Source organism: Protomyctophum parallelum (genome assembly GCF_964188405.1).
Source record: "Protomyctophum parallelum genome assembly, chromosome: 15".
Lineage (NCBI taxonomy): Eukaryota > Metazoa > Chordata > Actinopteri > Myctophiformes > Myctophidae > Protomyctophum > Protomyctophum parallelum.
This window is the reverse complement of record NC_139710.1, coordinates 18,261,897-18,281,952: the sequence shown is the minus strand read 5'-3', so window position 1 is coordinate 18,281,952 and position 20,056 is coordinate 18,261,897. Positions and strand designations below refer to the sequence as shown.

The window sequence follows — 20,056 nt, the reverse complement described above, 5'->3', positions numbered from 1 at the left end:
ATGGCATTATGACTTTGTTGAGCTGCATAGTGAAGACTATTGTACAGGTGTATACTTACTGTATACTGTAGCTTCTTTATTTCTGGTGCTTTTTGTGATGTTCCTGCTGTGCCTTACACCATCGGATTAATACATGGGCATATTGATTAGCCTATCTGATGTTGTTGTGCTCTCCACTCGCAGCAGGAGCTTATTAAAAGTTAACAAAATACACCATGACTGAAGATAGGAACTCTTGTAATGATTATACATATTATCCTTGTGCAGAATGTCTGTCTTTATTGACACAAAACTAAGCGTTTTTCTTTGTGACGCAATATCCCCGGTCCCTTCCCTGGTCCCTGCACACGCGTGAGTAGGGTGTATAATAATTTAAGAAAAAGTCAGCAATATATTTTTTTAACCTACACAACATGCACCTTTGTTGCATGCCACACCCCCTCCTGTATTATTTCTTTATCTATTACCCTATTGGCCTGAATATAAGACTATTTTCCAATGGAAATATTCATAAAACGGGGACTAGACTATTTGACATTCAATGTTCTTTTTCCACAAACTAATCTTGAAAAAATGGGTTGTGTTACAATCAGAGTCGTCTTACAGTATGTTAATGTCCTCCATTGTGTCTGTCTGTCAACATTGTGCCGGACCATGCAGGTGATTGACCTGTCCCAGTACGTCCCCACATTCTTCGGTCCTGATCACGCCAAGGTGCTGTCCAGCCACCTGCTGCACTCCAGTCTGCCAGGCCTGACCTCTCTGGAGCAGATGTCGCTGATGGCCCTGGCCGACACCATCGCCACCACTAGCACTGACATCAGGGACAGCCAGAGCAAGAGTGAAGGTACTGAAAGCCTCCTGGTTCTCAAAGTGGGGTCTGGGTGGTGGTGGTGGTGGGGGAGGAGGGGGCTTCAAAGTGGGGTCTGGGTGGTGGTGGTGGTGGGGGAGGAGGGGGCTTCAAAGTGGGGTCTGGGTGGTGGTGGTGGTGGGGGAGGAGGGGGCTTCAAAGGGGTCCCCAGCAAAAAATGAGGAACATGAAATAAAATGATGATAAATAAACCATGGATACACTTCTACACTGTGTTAGGCTGCTTAACAGGCCAATCTGAGCTACGTGTGCCAGTTTGGGGCAGCTGGCCAACCACTGGCGGAATACTGTCCCGTTTGGTTCACTTCAGTCCCAAATAAGCTTGTTTCGACAGTGTCACTTTTGTTAGACTGTATTATTGCCAATAAAATATAAGCCATACGGTATAGAATCATGTACTGTATGGTAATATCAGTTTGACTCATGTACTGTAGTGAAGAAATTAATTGTCTACATAACCATGTGCGCATCATTACCTATTATGTAGTTTTTTTTGGCAGTTAGTCAAATAAATGTTCTCACAGTTTGCAAAGCATTTCCTTTAAGCTTTGAATTCAAGTGCTCTCATTTCACGCCACCTGGTTACTGTTATGTTGTGTTGATGTGTACAGTAATAGCTACAGTATAACTGAGATCTGGAAAGGAAACTGACATGACGTTCTTCTTCATTGACTTTCCAGGTGGAGAGACACTGGACGACTGTGGTCTGAAGTTCCTGCTGGCTGTCAGACTGCACACCTTCCTCTCCACCTCTATGCCCCCCGCACACCGAGCACAGCTACTACGCCAAGGTACAGTGGGATACTGGCTACCGTTTGTTTTCTCCATGTACCATGCACAGGAATCGGCTATGGGCCATAGTTCCATGTTATTGTGAAAGATATACCAGTCAAAGATTATATATATATATATAATTCTTTTTTTGTATGGAGGTAGCGGTGTCTGACATCAATATACCTTTTTGTGCAAATCTCATGGATTTCATCATTAGCTTGCTGATGGTTGGGTAACCGACAACCTTCAGTGAGCAAACGGTGAAGGATGTGCATCACTTAGAGTTGTTCACCCTCTAAATGCCTTTTTTTAAATATCGATTCAGGCTTAAATTAAATTAATGGATATTGTGTTGTTTTTGTCGCATTCCTAAGCCAATAATTTGATGACCAGCAGCCGAGTGCCGCGCTACGAACTTGTAGATCTGCTATTTTTGAACAATCGTGAAAATGTGGCCTAAATCTTTGAATATATATTCTTTCAGGGCTTTTCAGAGTGTTTTTAACATCCTGAGCGGCATAAACGGAGTTCTCCGTCCTATCGAATAGTAACGCCCAGCGCTCAGGAAAGAGATTAATAAATGGACGGAGATTTATTGATATCAAAACCGATCGCATCGCTCCACAGGCTATTGCGCAACATTCAATGTAATTTCCGGTTGGGACGTCATCGAAAATGTTTAGTGGATGAGACCGAACATCGTAAAACGTGAATAACTCTTGATCTAAATCATTCCGTCCAATTCTAAGCAAAGTTTATGTTTTAGACGTCCCGTCGCTAGTCGCGTTGGAATTAATCATACCTCTCGTTGTTGTCGATCGCCTCAGGAGAGCGCCTGGCGCGTCACTAAATGTGCTCCATTGCTGTAAATCACTGGGCGCTCTGATTTAATGGTCCTAAATACCCCCGGGCTTCGTGGTGTTAACTCAAATCTTTGCTTCTGGGTGGTCCTTGGAACAACGTATTTTCAGATGGGGTTCCACGGCCAAATACAGATAGTTCTGGGGGTCCTTGACATGAAAAGGGTTGAGAACCAGTGACGTAGAAACATAGGTTCAACTGTCATGATTTAGAAGACATTTTGTAGAATCGGCTTCGGGTCTTAATGAATTAATCGCTCGCTCAGGTTTCCAGGTCCTCAGGTGCTGATATTATGCTCACTGGCCAGAGAGAAACAGTTAAAATGCAAAAGGAAAACATTCTTACACATTTAAACCATGTCAGCTGGTCTACGACGTAATGGTATGGTCGATTTCTAAAGGCGGAAGACAAAATCTTTCCCCTACCCCCCCCCCCCCCCCCTTACCCCTTCTGCAGGCCTGTCGACGTGTCACTACGCCTGGGCATTCCATTCTGAAGCGGAGGAGGAGCTGTTGAATATGCTGCCTGCCCTGCACAAGGCTGACCCCACTTGGCCTGAGCTACGCTCCATGGGTGTGGGCTGGTGGCTGCGGAGCCCCAACAAGCTACGCAGGTGCATTGAGAAGGTACGCACGTGAGCAAAGTGGGCTTTTTTTGTGTATATGTGCATGTATAAATAGCAGCACACCAAACCTTCATGCAAATACAATGTGTGTCAGCTTAGTATCCCTATTCTGGAAATACATTAATTTATCCTAATGTTCATGAAATGTGGTCCCCAGTTTAGGCTCTGAGTGCCCATTATAAAGAAAGAAATCATTTGTAATTCTATTATGCATGTCATCACCTGTACCCCATTTTAGAGGAATATTCAAAATTTGGAAGGGCTTTTTTTTTTTTTTTTTTTTATCAAGACGTCTTAACGCCCGTGGCATCCATTACAAAGACGGCAATAAGACCGGGATAACGTCCCTGGCACTTAAACAGTTCCCATTTTAAAATTGGCTAATGGGAGGGCAGGCCGGCAGGTCAGCCACATCAACTCTGACATAACCATAAACAAACCATGGCTGCACAATAGCACCCAGATACAAATATATTTTACACAAGAGGCACTTTAGTAGTTTAGTATCTGGGGAAGTTAAATAAAGCACTCGACAAACTATTTAAAATTTACATTTTGTTCAGTTTGTTTTGTTGGTTTCATTACCGTACATTTATTGGCTTTGTATGTGCTAAGGGAATGTTCGCATAGTGTCTTTTTGGTGGTTTTATTGAGAGCGGTGTCGCTGGAAGACACCATGCTGCATTAATTATCATCTACAACAGCGTAATCTGTCTGCTCTTAATCGACCGTTGACTTGCTCATCGTCCGTACATGATTGATCAGATTGATTGTGCTTGAAACTACCAAAGGAGGAAAGCTGTATTTTTTGCTGAGGCTGCATTAACGGTGCCACATTGCAAGATCCTGAGTGTTAAATTAACTCTCGAGAGTGTATAAATTGACCTGTAAGGGTCCACTTTTACCCTCTCAACAGTTAAATTAACACTCAGGAATTTAGCAGTGCATATTCTTCCTGTCTGGTGAAAACCTTGTATGTTCAGGAAAAAAGAACCTCTGTTCCAATTGATCCAAAGTAGTTATTATTTAGTCACAAGCTGTTAATACTTTAAATTGGTAAAGCATTTTAACCCACAGATAGACTTTCAACCTAACATTATAGGCAGAAATTCTGCACATTGTCAGAAATGGCAAAAATAGCTGATCTACCCGCTCACAATGAGCTTGTACATTGGCTATTTTTGCTACTTTTGTGTAATACTGTCATGTGACAAAGTATAAAATGGAGCATTCATTTGTGGGGAAAAAAAAACATTAAAAGATGAAACATGGAGATGCAAGTTTTCTGCCCGACAGCGATGATAATCTAGTATGTGCTTCTTTCCACAAAGCAACATTCACACTGTAGATAAAGCTGCTGTGGACTGCAGGGACGTGTACTGAAATTCTAAGCATTTGTCTTTTTGTTTTGTTGTTGGGGTTTTTTTCTCCACTCCGTTTGTCAGGTTGCCAAGGCTTCTTTTCAGAAGAACAATGATCCTCTGGACGCAGCTATTTTTTACCTCGCCATGAAGAAGAAAGCAGTGGTCTGGGGACTTTACAGGTAGGCACTATTCTGACAGGCTTTCTCTCTCTCACACACACACACACACACACACACACACACAGACAGAGACACACACACTCTCTCTCTCTCTCTCCCTTCGAAGCCAAGATCAATACTGTCAGATTATAAAGAGATTAATGACAGCAATGTTGTTGTTGTTTTGGAATCTATTCTCTTATTCCCCCTACAGGTCTCAAAAGAATGTCAAGATGACAGGCTTCTTCAGCAACAACTTCAGTGAGGAGCGGTGGAGGAGAGCGGCGTTGAAGAATGCCTTTTCTCTTCTGGGGAAACAGCGATTCCAGCACTCTGCAGCCTTCTTCCTTCTGGCGGGCTCCCTCAAGGATGCTGTCGAGGTAAATGAGGACCAGAAGGGATGCCAAACAAAAATGAGAGAGACCCTTTTTTCTTTATTATTATTTTTTTTTTCAACAGAAGCAAAATCAAGATAAAAAGTCACTTATTTTTTGCTACGTCTGATGAATCATGAATCATACCCACATTATTGGTGTCTTTGTTTATGGAATTCCTCAGCCTAGCTCTAGGATGATGTATGATCAGAATCCTAGCATATTGTAAGCAGTTCCCCAACAGGGACATAGTGGCTATGGTGATGCATGTCATTCTGCAACACCAGCACTTTTTATCAGCACGTACAGTATTTTCCCTTTTTATTTATTAAAACAGCCTGACATGTTCCAGAGGTGGTGTCTTTGTCAAAAGCTTTTAACAATATGCACTGAAGAATTATTGATGTTGGGCTGTTGACTCTTGGGTGTTGCCGTGTTCTACATACAATATTTCCCTTAAGCAATAACCTACTCGCAGCAAGGCCCTTTACAGAAGGGACAAGCAACATTGTCCCTTCATGTTACGAAAGAATGTACTTCCATAACTTTTTGCTTCATACTGCATGTTCCTGCTACTAAATATAGATTTGTGCCCTAAAATGCGTTCTTCCACATGCTTTCCCAGTTATGCTGTAGTTTGTAAAGGAATGCTAGTATCGCTTATTGTCTGACAAACTATGAAAAGATAATCTACACGGTTAAACTTTTGTTTTTTAACATTGTATTTCGCTCAGTTAAACCTGGCTGTGAAAGACCTGTTAGTGGGGAGTGGAAATCACATTATTTTCTCTACAGGAGAAATGACTACGTTCGCTGAGAATTATGCAAATGAGTGTCATCATGGTGAAGGGCAACGGTTGACTTTGTTTGGTCTCTCTAGCGTAGGTAGCCTAATTTAAATGCAGCTCACACCCTGAGAGCCTGAGATGAGTTGCACACCTCATCTACCTCCCTGCTGTGTGTACGGAGATGTACACTTGCATGTTTGATTTCCTTCTCTCCCTCATTAGGGATAAAAGGGAAAATCCTAACCCCAATTCATCTCCGAAAATAATTATGAGGTGTATCTGTGACAGAAGTTGGACGTGACCTCATTTCATTTTGAGACTATGTTTAGGAAATGGGAATATTTTCTCGAGGCTTGTTCTGTCCCATTCTGCCCTCATCCGAACCCTGAAATGTGAACCCTGACGATGATGACTTCTCTTCCAGGTGTGTATAGAGAAGTTGCAGGACATCCAGCTGGCACTGGTGATCTCTAGGCTGTATGAGTCTGAGTTTGAGACGGCTTCCACCTACAAAAAGATCCTTCAACGACACGTCCTCGGCATGGACAAACAGGTACTCAGTTCGTGTGTGTGTGTGTGTGTGTTGATGGTTTCAGTCTGGAAATTGCAAAATGTGAAAAGGAAAGGTAATTTCCATGACATCCTTAGCATAAATCTGTTAGCCACTAATGTCTGGATTATATGGCAAATGAAATGTTTCAATAAAAGATGAATATGGGTTAGATTATAACCGTTTTATAGGCCAATAAGTTGATGGAAATGTACCTAATTCACTTGAAATGTGCTTGTCATTTGTATGGAAAATGAACTCGGGAGTTACCTGAAGGTGCCTCCAGTCTGATAGTATGTTCTCCTGCTCAGATTGCAGCTCATCCAGACCCGTTCCTGCGCAGCGTGGCCCACTGGGTCCTGGAGGAGTACAGCAGAGCTCTGGACACTCTGCTGGAACAGCCTGCTAAGAGCACCACCTCTGGGCCCACTGGGGGCACATCTGACCCCGGTACATTTATAGTGCTAAACGATGTCTGTCTGGGATTTAGCTAGTACACAGTCAAATCCCAGTGCTGCTAACTTAGTGTGTAGGAATGTAACCAAATGGGCCCTTCCATGTGCATTTAGTTACATTTGGAGTTACAAATAAGACATAGTAAATTAATTACGGGATATAATAATAAATGAATACTGAGGATCCTATTTTGTATTTCCTATGTGTCTATAATATAGACATATAGGAAATACAAAATAAAAATAGTGTCTCTGGAATATTATTCCAGAGACATGCTGCTGAGAGGAAGTACAGACAATAGCAGACCGTCAGTGCTCCTCTCTTGCACTAATAGGTCTTTGGTATTAAAAGCAGGCTTGTTTATAACGGCTAAGATTAAACAAAAATGTTGCATGTGTGACTACTGTTATTCATAGATATTTTTGTGGGTGACAAGTTGAACCAGCAGTGAGTCCAGTGACTTAGTGCTGTATGTCTGATGTCATGGATCCCAGGTACAACCTTGTCTTCTGTCATAGGAGTAATTGGTCTAGTATATTATTTATGGATGCGTGCAAGTGAACACAAGTGTAGATCACATGAGAAAGATATACGCGTGTGTGTGTGTGTGTGTGTGTATAGGACTTGTCTGTAAAGCTTGCATCAAGAATGGAAGAAGCACTGAACTTAATGTGAACCTCACCATGACTTGAGAGAGAAAGCGCTCCCTGATGAGCACCCTCCTTGTGGAGATGATTTCTCTGTCTGGGAGTTTAGTTTGGAGACTTAGTTTACAACAATGTACCATGTGTTTAATCAAATCCTTTTTGATGAATTGATGAACAAATGCTTTGTATGGAAATATCTTGTAGAATGAGTGTTAATATAATGCCACCCCCCCGCTATAAGATGCGGGCGCATTCACTTGCATTCAATGGTCCGCATACAAATGCCTGTATCTCCAAATCGGCGCAATGAATGTCGTTTCTGGTGAAAACATGTTTTTTCAACGGCCGACAGCAGGCGCTGTGATACACGCAGTCGGGTTTTTTCTGCCCCGAGTGAGAGAACAACAACCGGTCAAGACACCACACACAGCATTTTGTCATTGTAACATGCTGTTACGGATATTTGGCTCTTCAAAATAAGTGTTACGCGCGATAAAACTTTGGCAATGCGCGATTTAATGCTGGTGGCAAGACGGTTAAATATAAAATGCAGCGAGAAATAAAACATATGGAAAGACCGTGGATGTAAAGGAGTCAATATTTAGGAACCACATTTAGCTAACTATCTCTTCTCAGTTAGCTGTCATAGGCTCCCTAGTTGTCCTTCTAGTCCCCCAATAACAGAACGCCAGGCATTTGGCCTAGATAAGAGCGCTCTGCACTACAAAATGTCGAATATAATTACTGATTCATTGTGCGTCCCTTCTCCGCATCTGATTCAATAACAATAACACAACATGGCAGGCACTAACTGTGATCAAAGCAGTAGGGGGACTGTTTTGCACACACTCTTCAGTTTAAATAGCCCAGTCTCGTCTCACTTGTATGTATTTCTATGGCAGGTCCCTCAACCACGTCCCCATTCAGCCCTGAGGTGTTCAACTTCTACACCTACCTCCGCACTCACCCTCTGATCCTCCGCCGGCATTTGGGCTCATCAGAAAAAGCCAAAGTTGGTCTGACTACCGAGGGCCGCAGAGCAGACTCAATCACCCTGGTGGAGAGAAGGCTGTTCTTCACTGCAGCGTATGCCCACCTCCAGGCAGGCTGCCCTATGCTGGCCCTGGAAGTTCTTTCCAAGATGCCCAAAGTCCACAAGCATTCCAAACTGGTTGTCAGCCGGGGGGATACGGGCATGAGCCCGGAACTCAGTGACGGAAGCCAGAAAGGCCAGGCGTCCGATTTTGACGGTTCATACCCGGTTCTGAACGGGTATGAGTCGGCCGGGGACAGCCTGTCCAACAGCCAATCGGACTCTATGTTGAGTTTCGACTGGAGTCAGCCATCGATGGCTGTCCTGGATGAGCCTATGGAGCTGAAGTGGGACAGTGACAAAGACGAGGACGAGGACGAGGATGATAATAAAATCAGCAAGAAAGGTGTGACAGGGGACAGCGTGTTTCATCATGACACCCAGGACACCATGTCTCTGTCTGAGACCGCCACGGAGGAGGACGGCAAGGACATCAACAGCGATGACTTCATAATGCCATCTGAGGACATCCTGGCAGCCCAGCTGAAGTTCAGCGCGTGCCTGAAGATCCTGACCAATGAGCTGAGGACCCTGTCGACGGGCTACGAGCTGGAGGGAGGGAAGCTGCGCTACCAGCTCTGCCAGTGGCTAGAGAGAGAGGTGAGAGAATACTTTTTCATGTAAGTCTCGATGGCCGAGACTGTAGTAACGTGTTTTTAAAACCACCTAAAGACAAGGCAAGTAAGACAAATGGCTTGTTTGTCTATGAAACAATTGCAGTGTCTTGTGAAAATGAAGCCTTTAATAACTTGATGAAATGCATTACATTATGCATTCCACAGATTATCTAGCCCATGGATGATATATTCCCTGTAGCAACATGAATGTAAAAACATTCCATTTTGTTTCCCCAGGTGGTGGCTCTCCAGCGCTGCTGCAGCTATAAGCCCTGTCTGCTGGAGCTGTCCGACCACACTATGGCTCCTGTCTCTGGGGCAGCAGAGGAGGGACTGGTGGGTGTTTGGTTGCTGCCATGGCAGCACATCTTTTTCACCAGATTCATTAGAAAAGTGTTGTTTTTTTGTTTTTTGTATTTTTATGTTGTACTGACAAAAATAAGTTGCTCAGTAGTCTCCCACCGGAAACTCTGCCAGTATAGAAACTAAGTAATGTTTTGGGTGAACTGCTCCATGACTCCCCTCTCTCCTCTTTCTTTGTGCCTCTGCTCCTATTTTCATAGCACAAAGATTCTGGGCGGCAAAAACACAGCTTTCAATTTGAGCTTGATTTGGTTGACTGGTTTGGTTGAATGGTTTTGTTTTACAAAACCATTATCCAGGCCTAACAACTTTGTCACAGCTTTAGCAGAATATATTGTCATGAAAGAGTTGCCAACCAGCGCTGCCCGCGTAAACAACATTATGCTTTTAAAGTGACGATACACACATTAACAGTCAACAGTTTCTTCAATATTAGTTTCCAAAAGTAAAAAGGTAAATTGCCTTCCGTCTGTTATAAAAGTACTGTATTTGAACATTTGAACAACTCGATAAGCCTGATCGATGAGGTGCTTGTTATCAATACAAATTAACGAGATCCATCCCTATGTGGTAGTAAAAACCAAGGAGGGGCTAATTGATTATAATGTTTTTCCTTCAACAGCCTGTAAGCCCGCCTTGTGAGAGCCAGAGGAGCCGGAGACACTGGCTCCAGAGTAACCAGCCTCTTCTGAGGATGTTCCTGAGTTACTGCAGCCTGCATGGCTCTCATGGTGGAGGACTGGCCTCTGTGCGCATGGAGCTCATTTTGCTGCTGCAGGAATCACACCAGGTATTTGAAACGGATGCACACCCACGGTCACCGTTAAAGGGACACTTCACCCTTTTAGCAAAAAAAAATATTTTAACGACGTTTAGAAGACTTGGGACACTTTCCTGGGGGGTTTTATGCGTGTAATATGTCCATCCATCCATCTTCAACCGCTTATCCGTAGTCGGGTCCTTAGCATCCTAAGCAGATGCCCGAACCATCTAAGCTGGCTCCTTTCTAGGCGAAGAAGCAGCGGCTCTACTCCGAGTGTAATATGTGGTTTTAGATATTTTAGATTTTACCAGTGTGCCCAGTGTCTCTGATGTCATCGACACTGGGCTCACTTCCTTCCTGGACTACAATTCTCATAATGCTTTGGTGCACTGGTCCTCCTTGTGGATAGGGGGAGGGCTGTCTTACTGAGACAACATGTAGTCCAGGAAGTCAGTGAGCCCAGTGTCCATTCACCCAGTCTGCCACCATCACCCCACAGTGTCATCACCCAGTCTGCCACCTTCACCCCACAGTGTCCATTCACCCAGTCTGCCACCATCACCCCACAGTGTCCATTCACCCAGTCTGCCACCATCACCCCACAGTGTCCATTCACCCAGTCTGCCACCATCACCCCACAGTGTCCATTCACCCAGTCTGCCACCATCACCCCACAGTGTCATCACCCAGTCTGCCACCATCACCCCACAGTGTCATCACCCAGTCTGCCACCTTCACCCCACAGTGTCCATTCACCAGTCTGTCCCATCACCCCACAGTGTCCATTCACCCAGTCTGCCACCATCACCCCACAGTGTCCATTCACCCAGTCTGCCACCATCACCCCACAGTGTCATCACCCAGTCTGCCACCATCACCCCACAGTGTCATCACCCAGTCTGCCACCTTCACCCCACAGTGTCCATTCACCCAGTCTGCCCCATCACCCCACAGTGTCCATTCACCCAGTCTGCCACCATCACCCCACAGTGTCCATTCACCCAGTCTGCCAACTTCACCCCACAGTGTCATCACCCAGTCTGCCACCATCACCCCACAGTATCATCACCCAGTCTGCCACCTTCACCCCACAGTGTCATCACCCAGTCTGCCACCATCACCCCACAGTGTAATCTGGTCCTACAGCAAACTATGCTGAATATATGGAATAAGGGAACTTATTATTATATGGGCCCTATATTTTTAACCAGTTACTTACACCACACATGGGCAACTGGCAGCCTAGGGGCCACATGCGGCCCACAGGTTAATATCCAAATACTGATATATTATTGATTTCAGCTGTTACAATTCCAAACATGCAAACATAACCTGCTTTAATTACTTCAGTCTAAGACGCCTGTGGGGCGAGAAGCGACCTCACCCTAAAGGGTGACAGCAGACTATGGGCGAGCGCTGGCGCTTTGGCATGGGGGGTCAGATCAACATATCCGCCTGGGTGACAGCAGACTGCTGGACGAGTGCTGGTGCTTTTGCATGGGGGGTCAGATCAACATATGGAATGAATTCTGTACTGGCCACATATGGAGCGTGTCTTGAGTGTACAGTGTTTGATGAAATCAGATCAACATATGGAATGTCAGAACAGGTCAGCTCCATATATGGAGATCTAAGGGGGGCACTGTCTTGACTCTTGAGTGTACAGACTTTGTTGTGTTTGTTGTGGTCCTTAATTTTCGCCGGGCCTGTTGAGAACGCCCCTCACTTCACACAGGTGTGATACTGTGATTTCTTTCTTTCTAAACCACATCTCTTCAACAAAATGAGCTGATCTAAGATGTTGCTGATTTCACAACAGTGTGAGCTTGTAGAGCTATTTTTGCTAAATTTTCATCCCAGAATACCGGTATGAACCCTAGTGTTGGACACACAGTATTGTGTGTGTGTGTGTGTGTGTGTGTGTGTGTGTGTGTGTGTGTGTGTGTGTGTGTGTGTGTGTGTGTGTGTGTGTGTGTGTGTGTGTGTGTGTGTGTGTGTGTGTGTGTGTGTGTGTGTGTGTGTGTGTGTGTGTGTGTGTGTGAGACGAGGTGTAAGGAAGGCATGAAATTGTCAAGGGTTGTGCGTGTGTACAGTGTATATATTGGGGGTGTGAATTATCGATTAATGCATTAATATTTAATTTATACGTTTTGATAAGCTTATCGATCGATTAACCGGTTAGTTAAGCTGAGTTTTTGTAAACAATCTGAGAATCTTAATTTCCCAGACAGCTCTACCTTCACAGAAAACCACCCAATGATAGAACCGCATAATCTTCGATTAATTACGTCTAATCGACTAATTTCTTAACAGCGATTAAACAATTAACTTAACATCCCTAGTATATATAGGGCCAGTGCATAGGGAGGAGTTGGAGGAGGGGGCTGCGTGGTTACTATAGACTCAGTTGGCATCTTAGCAGTTGTTGACCGATTATTTTTGTGAAGGATCCAAAAGGTACACACACAGTACTATAGGAAGGTCATGAATGAAAGATGAACCACAAAACCTTCTGAAAGCAACTGGATCAACCAGGGTTTGACATTCATTCTCTCATAGCTGTTTTGATTGATTGAAATATTTATTAACAGTTTGCAGAATTACAGTACATTTCAGGAACAAACTCAATACAAAGACTGTTAACTGTGAGTGGACGACCCAACAAAGCATTACACTTGTTTACAAGAGGGTCCACCATATTAAATTCATCAAAACACATTTAGAGACGTACAAATAGACACTTCTATATAGTTAAAGAACAGAACAGGAATTCATCATAAAGGGAAAAGAAACATACAGTGAGGGGAAAAAGGGGGGGGGGGGATTCAGATTTTCCGGGGGCCAGTTTTGAATTGCAGCCGTCCGTAGGTGCCCTTTGAGAGCGGTTTTGAAGGAGTCAAGGGATTCACATGTCTTAATGACTGTTGGTAGAGCGTTCCACATTCTGGTGGCATAGGAGCGAAAATAATTTAGTCCCTTGTTTGTGCCGAATCTGGGTTGTACATGGTTTGTTGCACTCCCTGTGTGTGCATGCAGCTTAATGCAACCATATTCAATACTTTATTGCAACTCACAAACACACACACTCACGCAGGCCTACTTCCAGATCTCATTGATTGATAACGCACCTTAGTGAGGTTCCGGAGGGACGTCTCGCTAGAAGTCAAATTGTAATCTTAAGAATTGTTAACTGCTCTCATAAGTTGTCATTGGAACAGTGCTTATTGGTGGCACAGTTGACGTTCAAAGTGAATTAATTCTGCTCTACTGCTTTTGATTTCTGAAGAAAAGCAGCAACTCGTCCCGTCAAACACACACTCACACATACACACACAACCTTTGGTCCCCTCCTGCTGTCATCCATATTCTTTCATATTTCTGCATTGTCAAGCCAGATGCTGTTGGCCTATTAATTAAATGTAGCGCCCAGGATTACATTAGATAATTGACACTGGGTGAAATAATGGGTTGAAAAATCGTGGGATAAAAATGTAAAGAGTTAAAAGTCAGTTTAAGCACTTTAACCCTAGTAGTACATTGGTTATTTGAAAATTGCCGATCTACAACACGTCACAATGCGTTGCGAGCTTGAAGTAACATACAGATGGTCTGTTGACGATTCATCAAGAACTAACGTTGTGAGCTTGTAGATTTTTTACAAAATACTTGCCTCAGAATGGGGACACTAGGGTTCCTATGATTACCGGTAATATGGCTATACTTTGCACATGCGAGCGCACACACACAGGTCCCACACCCCTCACTGCCTTTGGTCAGATTCTACGCATCTTATCTCATCTTGGGTTAGTTTGCACTGTGATACTTGTGTCATCATACCCAGTTATCCTCATCCCTTCTGATTATGATATGATACTTGTGTCATCATACCCAGTTATCCTCATCCCTTCTGATTATGTCTCAGCAGGAGGCCGGCTGTTGCCTCACAATTCACATCAAAGCAAACACACCCAGACTTCTCTTTTCTGCAGACCTGTGACTGAAAGAACTGATCAGCACTCTATTCATAATGTAACCTATTCTTAATCGTTGTATCCTATATAATATATATATTTATATACACATAACCACGTACATATACCATATATATACATATATATATATAAACATAATATACATACACATATATATATACATTAACCACGTTATATACTATATATATATCAACATAATCCCTGATTATGTAACATTCTATTCTCCACTCTGTTACCCTAATTCCCAGATACTGCACATAACACATTTAAATCCCTGGATGTGTCTGCCTCAGTGCATTGGAACTCATCCCACACGCAACATACTGTAGGCACTAGCCTCAGTGCATTGGAACTCATCCCACACGCAACATACTGTAGGCACTAGCCTGCAGGCAATTTTATTTGTATAGCACATTTCAACAAGTGCTTTACACAGAACATCAAGCAAAGGAAACAACATTCAAAGCTTTATAGACCCAACAGTGGTATTTTGTAAGGAAGGATTTAAGAACTGGGGTGATATGCTCCACTTTCTTGGTATTGGTAAGGACTTGAGCAGCAGTGTTATGAATCAACTAGTCGTTTTTTTTTTAGGGAGACCTGTAAGAGACAAGTCTAGTGAAGATTAATGTGTGGATAGGTTTTTCTAGATCTTGCTGAGACATACAGTAAGTCCTTTAACTTGTGTGATTGTGTTAATGTGGCTGTTTTAAATTCAAGTCTGAGTCCATGACTATGTCAAGGGTTTTCATTTGGCTAGCTTTCATTGGAGCTGGGCGTCTTCCTTAGCTCCAAAATCGATTACTTCAGTTTTCTTTAAAGGACCACTTTTCAACCTTCATATAATAGATCCTCACTAATAATCATGAAAAAATTGTGCAATTTTCTTCTACTCTGTCTGTGTGCAGTTCAGAAACCGTCTTTCAGTGACATCATCGATGGGGAATACATGCTAATAGAAACTGCAGGCTTTCTAGTCCTGAAAAGTTGCAATGCAAAAATGGAAGCCATCGTTCTCACGATAATGAAAATCGCAATATTTTTGTAAAAAGAAATCTTGTTTAAAAAAAGATCTGCCTAATGATGATGTCACTGGAATTTCTAAACTGCCCACAGCCGTCCTATGAGACACAGACTGAGAAGAAAAAAATCGTGCTATTTTTTCATGATTATTAGTGAGGACCTATTATATGAAGATAGGTTTAAAAGTGGTGAAGTGGTCCTTTAATTGAAGACAATAATATGGCACATCCAATTGTTGTTTTGTTCAATGCATTACTTTAATTTGAACTGTATTAACATCCACATCCTGCCTACAGGACGACTCTGCTAGCCCATCAACGGTGGCACTCTGCCCCCAGCATGCCTCCATCCCTCTTCTTTTGGCTTGCACGGCCAACGCCAAGACGGTGGTGGCCAATCCCATAGTCCACCTGACCAACTTGACCCATGACATCTTGCACACCATCAATGGCCTGGACTCTCCCCCGCACCCTGATGTGATCAACAGCGAGGTGAGACACACAGAATGACCCCTGGTCCTCACGGTCACCACTTATGATTACTTTTTCGATTCATCGAATAATGAAAAAGTGTGGTTTTTCTAATGAACTAAATCGATTAGTCTGGCTAGCCACTTAAGCTCTGTTTTTTCTTTGTTGAACAACAATGTTGTGCAATAAAAGTTGATACATTGCATACATTTGTCGCAAAGAGATTTGCAATCTTTTGGTGTTTTTCAGGAATCTCTTCATTCACACAAATGATTTTTTCTGCTTGACAAAACAGAGCTCTGAATTTAAGTTTCCATTGCAAGAGGACAAGGGCACTGGGAGATGTGGGAAATGACCCACAAAATTAAATGTATTCTTTTTTTGGTCCATGTAGCTCACAATCTGTGAAATTGATGTTAAGCCTACTGTATGTATTGTAGAGACATATTAGTAGGCAGGTTATGGGGAAGTAAATGGTTTCAATTTTTCAAGTGTGTCCCAATTCAACCTTAATTCCTGTTTGTGCCCACTCCTGGGGCCATATGCTCTGTATCAGAGGAAAGCTATTTCAAATGTGGTATTTGTGCTGTTTTACTCTCATTGATCTATTGGTCTGTTTTGGGGGTGCAACAGTTAATTATTTTAATAACCAAGTAAATCAATTGTATTTGTTGATAGTTGAAGTTTTCGATGCATCAACAAAGTCATTGTTAGAATAAATGCTACAGAAATAATCAATCGTTATAGCCCTAGTCTGTTTATGTTTTAGTCCCTTAAAAGTTAGGCAAATTGTGACAAACAATAACGCTGACATTAATGTGTATTTTCACTTGTGTATTCTGCTAAAGTTAGCAAGTTAATGAATCTTTCCTTGTGGGTGCAAACAATTATGAATTAATTTACAGTTTTTAGAATCATTTCTCAACAGATTAAATAGATCATTATATCAGCTCCCACTCATTATTACCTTGCCCCCAGCAATACTTTGCTGGGTTTTTGTAATTCCTCCTATCTGTGGGTCTGAACAGAATTTGGTGGGAGTAATCTGTATGTTGTCCCAGAGAGAACATGTGAGCTCCATATATGGATTTATAAGGGTTGCAGCAGGGGCAGTGTCTTGAGTGTAATGTGGTCTGGCCATATATGGAGCGTGTCTTGAGTTTACAGGGTTTGAGTGTACAGGGTTTGATGAGGTCAGATCAACATATGGAATGTCAAAACAGGAAGGACGGGTGGGGTGGGATCAACATATGGAATGTCAGAACAGGTCAGCTCCATATATGGAAATCTAAAGCCCTAACCACACCAAAGGGTCAAGACGGTTTTAGCGTTGTCCCTGCCATGTGATATGTCCTGTTGCACGTCCCTAGTGATTCAACGCATGGAATTCAATGGCCCAAACCACACCAAAGGGTCGAGATGGTTTTAGTTTAACTCCTTGCAACTGTTTGGACCCAAGGAGTTGCATGGTGACCCTTAAGTGTGGTTAGGGCTTAAGGGTTTGAGGTCAGTTGTAGAGTTCCCGGCCTGGCTCCATATATGCAGATCTAGGTGATGATCCAGTCTTCTCCATGTATGGTTATCCAGGGTTAGATATGGTCAGTGTCGTGATCTTCATATATGGAAATGGCCATATATGGTGCCGTGACGTGTTACAAGGCGTGATGTCACAAGGCTTGACCATATATGTAAGCGTGATGTCACGAGGTGTGACCATATATGGAGGTGTGACATTATGGAGGCGTGACTAATGGATGGGAGATGCAGGTATTCATAGTAAATGCGACTCCTAACGGCTAACTTATTTTCCCCAACGTCCTCAAAGACCTTTTCATGCACCTTTTTCTCATCCGTGGCCTAAAAGTAGAAGACTTTCGTTCAACTTTGACCCCTCCATCACATGGAACAATTTTTTGGGCGTAGTATTATGGACACAAAAAACAGTTCTGTGTGATAGAGTAAAAAAAGAACGGAAGTTGTACTAATTTTAGAAATAGGTCAACAATACAAATGACGTTAGTTTTGTGGATTAATTTACTTTTACTGCGTGGTCCCCAGTGCCCCCCACAAAATGACCGGAACTACTTGATATTTCACCAAAACCAGAGCAGAACTCCCACCACAGGAGTTACCCACCACAACTTAAGTTCAAAAAATCTGAACTATCCCTTTGAGTTGTCACACATCTGAGGAATGCAGAAATATATGCATCTCTTTAGTAGGGATTGTAAACAAACTTTCATACTGTATGACGCTTGTTCTTTCAGATCTACGTGATGCACAGCCTGGCTGCTTCTCTGTCTGCCTGTATCTACCAGTGTCTCTGCGAGGGGCACAACCACAGGTGGGTGTGTCACTGAGCATTTGTTAGATTTTTGCTTTGAGTGACCTGCTGACCTGTTCACACCTGAGAGACAGCTGTCTCTCAGGTGCTGTCTGTCTCCAGTCTCTTCTGTGTGTCGCACGGCTCGCTGCACATAAAGACCGCACGCGTGCGTGCGAGAGCGTGCACGCGAGGATTTCGTCGGGTTTTAGGTAGATTACATCGCCCGTTAGCCAAACAAGCTAAAGGTTGCTACATTTTGCTACATTAAGCCCCTGATTATAGGGAATAAAACATTTACGTCATTCACTTCAACGGTTATGATGGCTTTTTTGATTAATTACGTCAATGGCCATAAGGGGGTGAACTGCTTCACATACTTTTGCCACAAATATTGGATATTATATAATATATAATATTGGATTTCCCTCAATAAATAAATGACCATGTACAATATTTACATCACATTTGTACAATTAATTAGTGTCTCTTTATACGCGTCATGTTCATAATCATGCAAAAAGATATTGAGAAAATTCTAATGGGTTCCCAAACTTTCAAGCACCACTGTTGTCTACAGCTGTGCTGCTTGTGAGAATGCCTGTCACGGTTGTCTGTCAGAGTGCTTGTCGCGCTGCTACAGAATCCTTTTAACTCCAGCTCTGACCGGATCATGAACCTCAGAGCTATGGTGCTGTGACCCCAGAAATAGAATTGCTTGTGACAGTGAAAAATGTCACGCAGGGAAAGGAGAAATGTTATTTTTTTAGGGCATGAGACTAGGGAAAAGACTTATTTATTATTCTAGCTTAAAGATCTTAAAGTTGCACTTTCATCACTCTTAACTGACTGGGGAACAGGTTGGCTGTATCCAGGGCTTACTCTTGGCCAGAGATTTGTACACACAACTTGAAGAGCAGTGATGAATGAGTACTGCAGTTTACCATAACACAGAGTGAAATTCACCTTTAGCAAAGCCCCTCCCTCTCCCACTTAGACACTCCCACTTGGACACTTTCCAGCCAGGCTCATTCATTCCAATGTAAATATCATGGATTTTACACATTCAATACTGGTTCATTTTTGGAACCAGACCTTCAAAATCTCTTCCAAATCCATCATCAAGGCCTGCCATACTGTATGCACTGGAAAAATATGTGCGTGACATTTCTTTTATAAAACAATGTTTTATCATATAAAAAACTATAGGTTTGTCTAACCCATGTTATCCTTAGCTGTGATTGGACCATAGCAGTTTGGAGAGGGGCTTAGCTATAGGTCAATTAGAAATAACCTCTGTAATTTTTGTTCAAGTCAAAAGTTCAAAATATGTATGGGTTAACATGATTATTGCCATGACAGTGATGTGGTCAGGAACGAGACGAAGTAGAGTTCCACAAGCATCACTGAAGTGGCAATAATCACGTTAAACCACACCCTCAAGTGTAATATTCTAATTCTACAACAACTTAAAACTAAGAAAATCACTGAAAAAAAATATTTCTTTAATGACAGATGTAGTCACTACGACCACAAATGACCCAAGAAACTAGCTAGCCTAGCCCCCGAGTTTGCTAGCGCTCTGGGAGAACAGAGCAGCTGAATTCTTTGTTTTGATTAGGTGGTGAATGGTGCTTGTTTAGCCCACGGCTAGAAGCCGTTTCAACCAATCAGATTGCTTCCTCGAAACGACCTGTTGTAGAATTGGCAATCACATCTGGTGCAAACGATGAAGGCATCACATCCCCGTACCGCGTCTCCCCTCTCAGTGATGTTCCTCTCGGCTGACATGTTCCTCTCTCATGTGGAGGCAATTGGTTCTTTGAAAGGAGCTTACAGAAAGACTTACTGGATCTCAAAAAGCAAACTAATAGGCCCCCTATCGGGTTGAGCCCATACCCATTGTTCTCAGCCCCTAACTACTCAAATTCATTTATAATAACC

At 42.9% G+C, this 20,056-nt stretch overlaps 1 protein-coding gene across 1 annotated transcript in view; it reads left to right on the top strand.

The window, feature by feature from the left end:
• The window catches only part of dmxl1 (Dmx like 1), a 77,232-nt gene that overhangs the window by 34,203 nt on the left and 22,973 nt on the right, over positions 1 to 20,056 (top strand). The window contains exons 22-33 of the mRNA XM_083784947.1: positions 661 to 847; positions 1,552 to 1,662; positions 2,963 to 3,132; positions 4,577 to 4,674; positions 4,868 to 5,033; positions 6,240 to 6,368; positions 6,677 to 6,815; positions 8,371 to 9,161; positions 9,416 to 9,514; positions 10,164 to 10,331; positions 15,616 to 15,810; positions 18,057 to 18,133. Of these exons, the coding sequence (XP_083641073.1) occupies positions 661 to 847; positions 1,552 to 1,662; positions 2,963 to 3,132; positions 4,577 to 4,674; positions 4,868 to 5,033; positions 6,240 to 6,368; positions 6,677 to 6,815; positions 8,371 to 9,161; positions 9,416 to 9,514; positions 10,164 to 10,331; positions 15,616 to 15,810; positions 18,057 to 18,133 (2,330 nt within the window). The remainder of the gene's footprint in view (positions 1 to 660; positions 848 to 1,551; positions 1,663 to 2,962; positions 3,133 to 4,576; positions 4,675 to 4,867; positions 5,034 to 6,239; positions 6,369 to 6,676; positions 6,816 to 8,370; positions 9,162 to 9,415; positions 9,515 to 10,163; positions 10,332 to 15,615; positions 15,811 to 18,056; positions 18,134 to 20,056) is intronic.